At 32.8% G+C, this 12,192-nt stretch overlaps 1 protein-coding gene across 7 annotated transcripts in view; it reads left to right on the top strand.

The window, feature by feature from the left end:
- Positions 1–12,192, top strand: part of baiap2a (BAR/IMD domain containing adaptor protein 2a) — a 220,629-nt gene that overhangs the window by 121,687 nt on the left and 86,750 nt on the right. For all 7 annotated transcript variants that reach the window (XR_012400583.1, XR_012400584.1, NM_001040245.2 and 4 more), the window contains 1 exon segment: positions 8,226–8,287. Coding sequence is in view for 5 of the 7 variants with exons in the window: in NM_001040245.2 (NP_001035335.2) it covers positions 8,226–8,287 (62 nt within the window). In the remaining 2 variants the exon portion in view is untranslated.

The following is a 12,192-nucleotide window of genomic DNA, read 5'->3' on the forward strand; positions in this document are numbered from 1 at the left end:
TTGTGGTCATTAGCTTTTCCTTTTCCTGTCATATTGCCAATTCTTGTACTTTGGGTTTATTAATAAACTTTACTGCAGTTTGATTAACTCCCTTCGTGTCCACCATACTATATATGCACCATACTATATATGTAAATAGTTTACTATTCACAGTCATTATTTACTAATTACAGTTATTACAGTGTCAGTGAGTTACACAAATGTCGAATTATTCAGTGTTTTTTTTTTTTTTTGCTATGAGAAAATAAAAAAAAATAAATAATATTAATGTTTATTTTATATAGTGACTTTTCTGTGCTCGAGGACGCTCCAGTGCTTAGTTTGCTTTGTTTGTTTGTTTGTTTGCTTTGTTTGTTTGTTTGTTAATTGGTTAGTTGGTTTCATCTTAAAAATCAAAGTCATTGAATGCAACATTCCAAAAACAAATAAATAAGCTCACTAACAAAATAAACCAGCGAAAGGATGAAGGAAAGAAGGAAAGAAAAAAAGAAAGAAAGGAAGAAAGAAAGAAAAAAGGTTACACTTTATTTTGATGGTTGGCTTGATCAATTTAAGTTACATTCCATCTGCATGCCAATTAATTCTCAATAGATAATAAGTAGACTGTTAGGTTGGGGTTAGGGTTAGTGTAAGCTGACATTACTTGCGAAGTTTCTTATAGTCAGTTAAATGTCGGTTGAAGGAGCAATATCAACAGATATTAAACAGACAGTTTACTAATACTCAAATGGACCATCAAAATAAAGTGTTCTGAAAACAGAACAGTTAGCACGCATACCAACAGTTTAGCCAGCAATTAATCATATACTTATTAATCAGATGACCTGCATGTTTTGTGAGTTTCAGATGTCAATTATTTAAAGAAATGTATGTGTGTGTAGAATGAGATTAAGGGCCGCAGTGTCTGTATGTGTTTGTAGTGCTGCATTGGTTATTTGTGCATGATCAGTCAAGAGATCAGCCTGATTAAGCAGTTAAGCTGGTTTAGCTGTCCTGCTATGTGCCTGCAGACTATTAAGTGAGTCTGAATGTTTGTCTTCATTCTGCACTAAATGCATGTTTAATCAGACCTCTGATTGTCTGCGTATTATGTTGGCTTGTTTCAGCTTGATTAATCATAATCAAGCCAGTGAAGTCTTTCTGATTTTTATTTTGAAAATCACAGAATAATTGTGCCCAAATTGGGTATTGCTTTTATTTTTGTTCCTATCGTTGAAGTGTGTGTTTGTTTTTTTATTTATTTGTTTGTTTATTTAGTTAGTTAGTTAGTTAGTTAGTTAGTTAGTTAGTTAGTCAGTCAGTCATTTAGGCTGGTGCTGTTTATATTGAAATCAAAATTGTTTAATGCAACATTCCACAAACAAACAAACAAACAAATGAACCAGCAGAACAAACAAATAAATAAATACATTGTCAATGCATAAACAAGCAAACTAAATAACCAGCAAAACAAACAAACAAGCAAATAAATAAATAAATAAATAAACTAACTAACTAACTAACTTACCGACTAATTACCAATACATAAGCTAAATACATAATCTAAAGTAATCAAACGAACAAATAAGCAAAACAAATGAACCAACAAGCCAATAAATAAATAATTAAACAAACAAATAAATACATAAATACACAAGCAAAATAAATAAACCAGCAAAAGAAAGAAAGAGATAGAAAGAAATAAACCAGCAAAACAAGCTAATAAATAAATAAATTCATAAACCAACAAAACAAACAAAAAATGTAGAAATTATCAATACATAAACAAGCAAAATAAATAAACCAGCAAAAAACAAGCAAGCAAATAAATAAATAAACAGACAGACAGACAAACAAACTAACAAATCCATGAAAAAAAAAATTATCAATACATAAACAAGGAAAATAAATAAACCAGAAAAATAAACAAGCAAAAAATGAAACGGCAAAAACAAACAAGCAAATAAATAAACAAGCAAAATAAATAAACTGGCAAAACAACCAAGCAAGCAATAAATCAATAAACAAACAAACAAACAAACCAACAAAACAAACACACAAATACTTTAATGAATTATCAATACATAAACAAGCAAAATAAATCAGCAAAAAAACAAGCAAACAAATAAGTAATAAATATATGAACCAGCAAAAACGAACAAGCAAATAAATAAGCAAGCAAAAAAAAATAAACAAGTAAAATAAATAAATCAGCAAAACAAGTAAATAATTAAGTAAACCAAGAAAACAAAGAAACAAACAAACAAATGCATGAATAAATGATCAATGCATAAACAAGCAAAATAAAATGTACTAGCAAAAACAAACAAGCAAATAAATGAACCAGCTAAATAAATGAACCAGCAAAATAAATAAACCAGCAAAACAAACAAATAAATGAATAAATTATTAAAACATAAACGAGCAAAGTAAGCAAACCAGCAAAATAAATAAATAAATAAATAAATAAATAAATAAATAAATAAATAAATAAATAAATAAATAAATAAATAATTATTTTCCTAATATATCAGATCATTTTTACCTTTTTTTAATACAACGCCAGATTAGTTCAGGTTTTGAAATGTCAGGTGGCATAATTACCACACCATAACTCAAAACATAATTATAATAAATAAATGATAGCTGGAACAGAGTAAAGGAAAGCACAGCAGCATTTATTCATGTGTAAATTGTACATATACTGTTATGTTTAATTTTGTTTTATTATTTCATTCACCAGTATTAATAATGCTGTAAAACTGTTAGGCAATGATGTTACCTAATGTTAGTGTTGAAATACTGTAGAAACATGTTGCCCACCATTTGATTAGATGAACAGATGAACAGATAAAAAGCATCGCACATCAACCGCCCACATAGTTACCGCTTTCACTCTTGTGATTTTCTATTTCTCTAAATTGGTTATCACTCTTACAGTAATGCCTCCAATGATGGGAGTATGTGAATTAAATTGCGTTTTCGTGCAGAATGAAAGCAAATGAAGCAGTGAATGAACAGAATGTGCAGTTGTTCCATTGCTCTTATTAAAGTACTGTAGTGCTGTTCCCTTGTTCTGAATCCAGACACTGTGCTCCTGTTTTATACAGCTTTGTCCCTTTGAGATTGCTGGACTAATTGAATGTCAACTGTGAGTTTGTCTTACTGGTTCAAATGTGATATGAGTAGAAGAGATGTTAATTATTGGGTTTGTATTCCAGTTATTGTTGTATTGACTGTTTATATAAAAGCTTAAATCGGTGCTTCACAAAAGGAGAGATTGTGAGAATCTTCATGATGCTCTTTTCCGAATTACCAACGATTTTGGGTTTTATGTAATCTTGGGTTACTAATTCCAATGAGTTAGTTTGGATTTTCATTATCAATGGGTTACCAGGTGACCAATCAGCTGTCTTATTTAAAACTGAACATGTCAGGCTTTTTGCAGGTATGTAGGCAAATATTCGAGGAGATTCAGCTGGAGTTTTTTTTACTACACATTTTCCAGTCATGTTGAAAGAAAACACAGAAAGAGAAAGCACTCCCTGTCTGTCTTTTTACTAATGTTACAAAAACATATTGTGTTGTTGTAATTATGAACGTACACATTATAATAGTCCCTTAACAGTTTTTAAATATGTTTGTCTACTAAATATGACACAAAATGACGGAGTATTTTTAAGGGAGAATTTTTTAAGGAGGTCTATGCGTTTTTAATGTGATAAAATGCACATTTGTTTGCTTTTGTTTACTATTGGTTACTACACTCACTGGCCACTTTATTAGGTAAACCTCACTAGTACCTGATTGGACCACTTTTACCTTCAGAACTGCCTCAATCCCTTGTGGCATAGATTCAACAAAGTACTAGAAATATTCTTCAGAGATTTTGGTTGATGTGGACATGATAGCATCATGCAGTTGCTGCAGATTTGCTGAAAGTATTTAGCCTGTGCGAATTGTAGCCTCAGTTTCCTGTTCTTAGCTGACAGGAGTGGCTGCTGTAGCCCATCTGCCTCAAGGTTTGACTTGAACATTTAGAGATGCTCTTCTGCATACCTCGGTTGTAACAAGTGGTTATTTGAAATTCTGTTGCTTGTCAGCTGGAACCAGTCTGGCCCTTCTCCTCTGGCATCAGCAAGGCATTTGCGCCCACAGAACTGCCGCTCACTACATATTTTTTTCTTTTCTGATCATTCTCTGTAAACCATGGCGATAGTTGTGAGGGAAAAATGTGCAATAACGAGCACACAGTTGTACCTAATAAAGTGGCCTGTGAGTGTTGGCTACCAATGCTCCAGTAAGTCACTCCAACAACTTGATGGAAACATAACTTAATCACAATTGCTGCTTTGTTTGTTTGTTGTTGTTTTTTTCTTCAAACTTTATGATTTGCTTCAAGTAAGGATGGAAATTGGGCTTAATGTCAAACTCAGATTTCTGCTTTAACCAGTTATCAACTTTAGCTATAGCTCTTCAATCTCATATATGGTTTGAACAAGTGTGCTGGGATCTGACGCATGTATTTCCACTGGACTGTCTGTTCAGTAGTGTGAAGTGTTATGAATCTGCTCTGCCTATGTGCTTTGAGACTCTCTGTATCATCATGCTTGAATTCAGGGTGGTTTCGCTGTTGTCCTCCATTGCTGTATGTTCTTTTCACAGTGTCTCACCGGGTCTCCTCTGTGCTCTGCTCACTGTCTGTTCCTTTCTTCACAATGCATTGCATATTCAGAAGCAGCAGCATGTAGGTATAAGAAAACAACACAAACTTCCACCTGCTGCATGGGTTCACTTTGGTTTATTCCCTCCCTCTTTTTAATTTTTTTTCTTAGTTTTCTTTACTATTTGCATTGATTTCTAACAGTTAGCCTGCAGGAGAAACACTGGAGAGAAGGCTTGTTTCTGACTTACAGTCATGTTAGGAGAGAGGTTTTGTGTTTGTTAAAAAGTGCCCCTGTTATGCTTTTTAGCATTTTAGCTTTTTATTTAATGCAAAATTGAAAGATCAAAGTGTAGTGGTTTTAAACCACCTGAAGTCCTACCGAGTCCTCAGTACTTTAATTTCAGTCTTATGTTCAAGACAAACCTTAATACTGTAAGTTTGTAACAAATATGCTCACTTTAATACCAGTTTTTGGTCTTTATTGGCTGTACAACCAATGATCTGCTTATTGTGGTCAAAACAGTGTTGGGTGTAATTAGTTACAAAGTAATCAGTTATTGTAATTAGATTACTTTTCCTCAAAAAAAGGGGTTCCTTTTTTTTTTTGTAATGTAATTACAGCTACTTAAAATGTACTGGCCTTAAATAGTGCAAATAAATTAAATGGCTCTATATTATCTTTTCAGCGATGCAGAGCAACAAAATAGAAAAATATTTTGCTAAGTATTTATATTTTATATTTATATTTCAGTATAACTAAGGTTACATTTATCAAGACGTTTTCACATGTGTATGAAAAAAAAAAATAAACAGAGCCAGAAATTAACGAGAGTATATGGTACATATAAAGAATGGTGGGATTATTTGGTTGCTTACACCTATATAATATGTATTATTGTTTAAATGTTACGTTTTTAATAAAGTTAAAAGGCTCAAATGTAAAGAATTAAAAGTGTTCAATTTCAGTTGTCTAGATAGGTATTTTAAATGCTATCGAGTAAAGTAGGCTAATTACTTATTGAGTAATCGAGTTACTTTTCAGGCATAGTAATTAAAGTAACTCAAATACAATTTTTAATTATGTAATTAGTAATAAAATACTTTTTTTTTTTTTTTAAGTAACTTACCCAACACTAATCAAGAAGATGCTGTTTTCTCTAATTAAAAAAACAAATCCACTTTACAAGCATTGATAATGAGTTCGGTGTATACATTTTCTTATAATTAAACTTTACATCAATACAATACCTTGACAGCTTTGACCTGAAAATTTAGTGTTTAAAAACACTGAAGACAGTAGTAGTTTTAGTGTGGAAATGTTCCGTTTCATTAAAGACACGCTGAAAAGCCAAGTTTTGAAAACAAAGGTGTGGTAATACACAGTCAATCTCTGATTGATTGTCTGATGAATCAGTGGACAATGTGCAATGTTCCAAATCCCTCTCATATGACCTTTACACAAGGGTTGTCAAAAGTATCGAAAGGGCTATATGCACAACTAGAGTTTTTCAGCCATGGTAAACTTCCTGTGAAAGGTTTCTGTGACTACTTTTGATGGTTCCTTTTACAGCATCGACATCATAATGTAATTAAAACACAACCAGTTAAATAAACTTAAGTTTTCATTTAGCTGTTCAGGCTTTAAATGGGATGATAGACCTAGTAAACTAGTGCCGTCAATGGCAGCAGGCGAGCGCAGAGACTCCATTGAAAAAGCATTTTTTTTTTCTTTTTTTCTTTTTCGGGTTAGTCCCTTTTTTAAACTGAGGTTGCCACAGCGGAATGAACCACCAACGTATGAGGTGAACATGCTACCCACTGCGCCACTGCATCGCCCTCCATTGAAAATACTGGGGTAAAATAAATGTTTGTATTTTAAAGAGATCGCAGGGAAATATGTAATTTTACATTGCTTCTTTTCTCGTCTGAAACCCAATATATATCTATTAGGCTGTGAAGATCAATTATTAAAAAAAAAACAGACCTTAAATGTGGCGATTTTGTAATGGAAAGTTTCACCCGGAAGCTATCGGACTGGTTGGCCTAAAATTAAAATGTATGTAATTTCACACTAACATTTGAGCACCGTTGAGCGTGTTCTGAAACACTGCTGATTGGCCATTACATATCTGTTTGCACTTTGTGAACATCGATGAAGAGTATTAAACTGATGACCTTCACATCCAATCACCATCATATCTGTTGTGCATGTGAAGGCAACGACCAATCAACGGTGTTTCAGAAAGTGCTCAAACGTTAGCAGGAAATGCTAGTTTCTAAAAAATTAGTACAGAAGTTGATACTTTTGATAACTGTACATTACACAACCAGTGGGTAGAAAGTACGAATGCTGGCAAAATATGCACATGCCCATTAGGCTTGATTAGTCACTGATCATGCATTTTAAGGTCTATATTGTGGTTGGAGATGGTGTTTATTAAGTGCAATTAAAAAGCAAGATGAAGAATTTTCATTCTAAGAAATTATTTAAACAAAAACACACTAGTGTACGGTAACTGCAGCCTCAAGCTCAAATTGATATGGCAAAACTGAGGCCTTCCTAAATGTTTGTATACTTGCTATGCTGATAAAGTTGAAATCCAGATAACAGTAATGAGCATTAAATTCAAACGTAGTGTGATCAGTCGACCAATCACAACAGACAGGGCCAATCATCTGGCCAATCGGAGCCAAAACTAAATGAGTAACCTGTAAAAAGATGATAGGGGCACTTTAAAAGGCACATCGAAAAACTTACTCGATGTTAGTTTTGTCATCATTTTGTGATGATCATCATACATAATTAATTTGAACTTGTATGTAGTTACTGTTTCCTGTGGAGTATATGCACAATAACGGAATTTTTAATTATATTTTCTATAAACACAAGTTCATAAGCTAGTCATGTGATTCATTCTAAACCAGTTTGCATGTAAACAATAAAAAAAAAAAATTGCGCTTCTGTTGTGCACGATTCACAGAAAAGCATAAGCAGTCCATGTGGCACAAATCAAGCATAAATAATAAGTAAAACATTTCATCAGCAAACACATTTCATCAGTTTGTTGAGTGAAAATGCTATCAAATAACTTTATCTGCTCACATAATATCATTTTCAGAGCCTAGCTCTAATTAAAAGTCATATGATCTCTTTCCATAGACACATAATGGCATATGATGAACTCAAAATAATGACGAAACTTCAATTTTTCTCAGTGAAATCTATCTTAACACACTGCAGTATTTTAACCCTGTTTGCAATGTTTTGCGTTTTTTGCTCATCTCAGTGAGTTTATTTTCCATCTATTCATCCCACTGTTCATTTCAGTGTTTAATGTCTTTGAGTGTGTCATTGTCTGTGTTTGCCCTTTTGTGGTGTGTGTGTGTGTTCAGTGAGATGGCATGGTTGTAATGCACGTTGGGATTTCTCTGTCCTCTTTTCTACTTTCTCTTTCCTGCTCCATACACACTCGATCTCTCTCTTTAGCCGCACTTACATTTGTTCCTTTGAGTCACATGATCATGAGGTCATTTCCTGTTATCCTCTGTTTTAACTGACGTGTGTCCTTCTTCTCCGCAGGGGACGTGCTTTTCCAGATGGCCGAGGTTCACCGGCAGATTCAAGTGCAGTTAGAGGATATGGTGTGTATTTTGCTTTAACATCCTACATTTTGCCTCTTTATAAAAGGATCAATTTAAAATGAATTAGATTTCAATGGGTTTTCTTTACATGTTCTCTTATTAAAGATGAGTCAAATCTAGTCTACCGAGTTGTAAAGCTCTGTTTACTTCCAGCTGCACCCATGTGAGTTGCATAGAAAATTCTGCTCAAATAATAAACACATTTCCGTTGAATAATTAATGTAACTGCTTAATAAAACCACAATCTTCTACCCTCATGCTCTTGGAGGCCAAGTTTAGTTCAGTGTACTTGCAATTAGCAACAACGTAGTCTTTAAAGGGGTCATGAACTGTCTTTTTAAATATTTTTTGCAGTTCTCTGAGGTCCACTCAAAATGCTATCAAAGATTGTTACACACAAAATCATCCTAATTTCGCAGTAATAGACTATTTTCTGTCCTTTTGACCACCCTCATTAGAACACAGTTTGAATAGGTGTGATGGACTGTGGACTCTGAATTAAGCACCTACTTCTATGATTAGGTGACAATTTGGCACACTTAAAAAGCACCTATTTTTTCCCATTTTTTCAAGATTTAATACGAGTCTTTTGTGTCTCCAGAGTGTGTCTGTAAATTTTCAGCTCAAAACAATCATCAGATTATTTATGATACCTTTCAGAATATTCAAACTGTGTGCCTTTAATGCTAGTTCTCCCTGCCTACCATTCCCACGTGCCTGTCAGTGTGCTTCAATCTTTGGCTGTGTCAGATAAACAGCAAAGTGACAGACATGATTTAAGCAGATATCACGTAATGTTTGTGAGAAGTACTACAGAACTTTACCAATTATTATTATTTGATGTATTTGTTATGTATTTAATTCAAGCCATTCTGCAATGATGAGTCACACACAATGGTGGTACACAGTTCATGCACACACAGCGTGCGGCGCATGCGTTTAAAACTCATTCTTGGTAACATTTGATTATGATTGATCACAGAGAGTACTCAGATCTTTTAATCCCAGTTCCTTTGCACACGTCCTGTCTTCTTGTGGATATAATTATACATTCTACTATAAAGTGATGTTAATATGTGACTGTCAACCAGTTCAGTGAGCATGGAAACCACACTCCTACATCCCATTGCGGTGGGCCTCAAATGGGAGAGATCAGGACCCTATCACCAAAATTTGACTGTGGACAAACTATACCTACACACAGTTCTGTCCAAACACCTCCCAAAAGATGATGTTTCATCATAGGTGCGATTTCAACATTAACAAATCATTTTTTTTTCAACTGTCTTTATTGTTTTTTAGGAACTTTTAACATGTAATAAAAAACTAAACAACACACAAAAATATAACAATCAAATAAAAATAATCACAATAAAAATTACAATTACTAATTAAATAAATACATGTACAACACATTCATTATAAAGTTTTCAAAACAATTGTATATTAATAGCAGGTGATACAATATGCATGTTATATGGACAGATTCGTATCAGCTTTCTTCAGAAATCCTACAAAACAAATTCCATATTTTGAAAAAAGTTTTAAGTTTTCTCTTAAAATATAAGCGTATAAAGTATATTTTGCTATGCCAAGCAATGAGACAATTCTTTCAACCATTGTTTAAAAGGAGGGCTAAATTTTTTTTCAATGTTGTTAACTAGTTGATTAGAAATATAGGTAGTTAAGTAAAGTAAGAACAGTTTATTTATAAAGAACATTTAACTTCAGTTTGGCACTGACCAAAGTCCTTAACAAAACCATAGCACACATTCCAAAACAGTAAAATAACAATTAAAGTAATAGGTGTATGTTATAAAAATGTAGATACTCAATCATGTGATGAGCCATTTTTGTCAGATCTAGTACTATCTAAACATTATTCAATTTTACAATCATCAATTGTGTTGTACTGTACGTAGTTTGTAAACAAGTCTATGATAACATGTTGTAATCTGAGAATCAATTTATTTCTCCATAACCCTTTATAGGGCACTCATTAAAAAATATTGAAACATCCCTGTAATGTCACTGGGGTTTATTACAAGACCTTAAAACTTTTAGGACTAAAAACAGTTCATATTGCAATCAGTGTCAAAGACGTTTATCTAATAAAGGGTTAAAATAGAGTTTGTCCTCTCTTTCCTTATTTTGGGATGGATTGCCAATATTTGTACATGTAATTTGCCATTACAGCTCATAATTTGTCTTTTATATTCATGAATAAGTGGGCAGAGCTAAACAGGCAGTGATGTAGAAGTGGGAGAAGTTGATCGTAATCTCTGGAGTTTAGACACTAATATGTAATAAAGTGACTTTATTTGGTAACCTGTCGTTTTGGCAGATTATCTTCAATATAAACTGATTGAGAAATGAGACCATTTTCACTTTTGAAACTCAAAAACGCAGAATGCTTTTAGCACATCAACCTTTTAAGTGTCACAAGATAAAGGGAAATGTTGATTTGTTAGTTCATTGCCCCTTTTTAAAGATGCATGAGTTATTATTGTTTGTGCTCATCAACATTACTACTGTATGGTATAATCAGATCTCAATGACAATCTGTCCACATGGGAGATGACACAGCTAGGAGATGTGACAAAATAAATTAAAGCACATATAATCACATCAGAAGAGAATATGGAAGGGCTGGCACACTGAAGTTACAATTGGCTTCATAAGTATGAACCATTTTAACATTATTACAAGTACAAACTAAATGGACGGCTACACTGTAAAAAAAATAATGTTCAATATAATGAAATGATCTAGTCATGTCAACTTATATCAATCAAACTGACTAAAATATTAAGTTACACTTTGTATAACTTTACAAATGTAGGTAAAACTAGATTATATTATTAAAATAACTTAAAGCAACAAAAAAAGTTTGTTCTCTTGAAAATAAGTATTATTTGTTATATATTGGTTATAATTATTTATTATATATAATTTATTATATATTATTAACTAAATATTAACTCATGCATCTTTACAAAATATACGTTGTCTTGATTTTTTTGTCATTAGATTTTTGTTTCTACGTTGTTGCATCTTCAATATAAAGGTTGAATTGATTTTAAGACTAATCTTGGTTCCTATAAAGAACCTTTCAGTGAACAGTTATTTAAAAAAATATTTTTATTTTATTGTAAAAATATTTAGAATAAAATAAAATAAATAAATAATATTTAAAATTGCATTCTTGGTGTAAAGTTCAACCATTTTAATAATTCAAATAATCTTTTCCACCATAAAAAAAGAAACATAAATTGTATATAAAGTGTATTTGGATATTAATGGGACCAATTAATTGAAACATATTTTAAGTAGTTTGCGGTGGCGCAGTAGGTAATAGTGTTGCCCCACAGCAAGAAGGTCGCTGGTTCAAGCCTCGGCTGGGTCAGTTGGCATTTCTGTGTGGAGTTTGCATGTTCTCCCTGCATTCGCGTGGATTTCCTCCGAGTGCTCCGGTTTCCTCCACAGCCCAAAGACATGCAGTACAGGTGAATTGGGTAGGCTAAATTGTCTGTAGTGTATGAATGTGAATGAGTGTGTGTGGATGTTTCTCAGAGATGGGTTGCAGCTGGAAGGGCATCCGCTGCATAAAACATGCTGGATAAGTTGGCAGTTCATTCCGCTGTGGTGACCCCAGATTAATAAAGGGACTAAACCTAAAAGAAAATGAATGGATAAATAATTAATTTAAATTTTTGTCATGGAATACACTTGTTGAATTAAATTGTGTTCTCGCCTTTAATATTTATGTTTTCATTCATTTATTTTTCAAGATTAGAAGTCCATTGTATTGTAGCTACATTTTCATGTATTGGCCTGTTCCATCACGTAATGATTTTAAGACTCTGATTTTAACCTACAAAGCAGTTCATGGGTTAGCTACAGAT

The sequence above is a fragment of the Danio rerio genome, chromosome 3 (genome assembly GCF_049306965.1).
Source record: "Danio rerio strain Tuebingen ecotype United States chromosome 3, GRCz12tu, whole genome shotgun sequence".
NCBI lineage: Eukaryota > Metazoa > Chordata > Actinopteri > Cypriniformes > Danionidae > Danio > Danio rerio.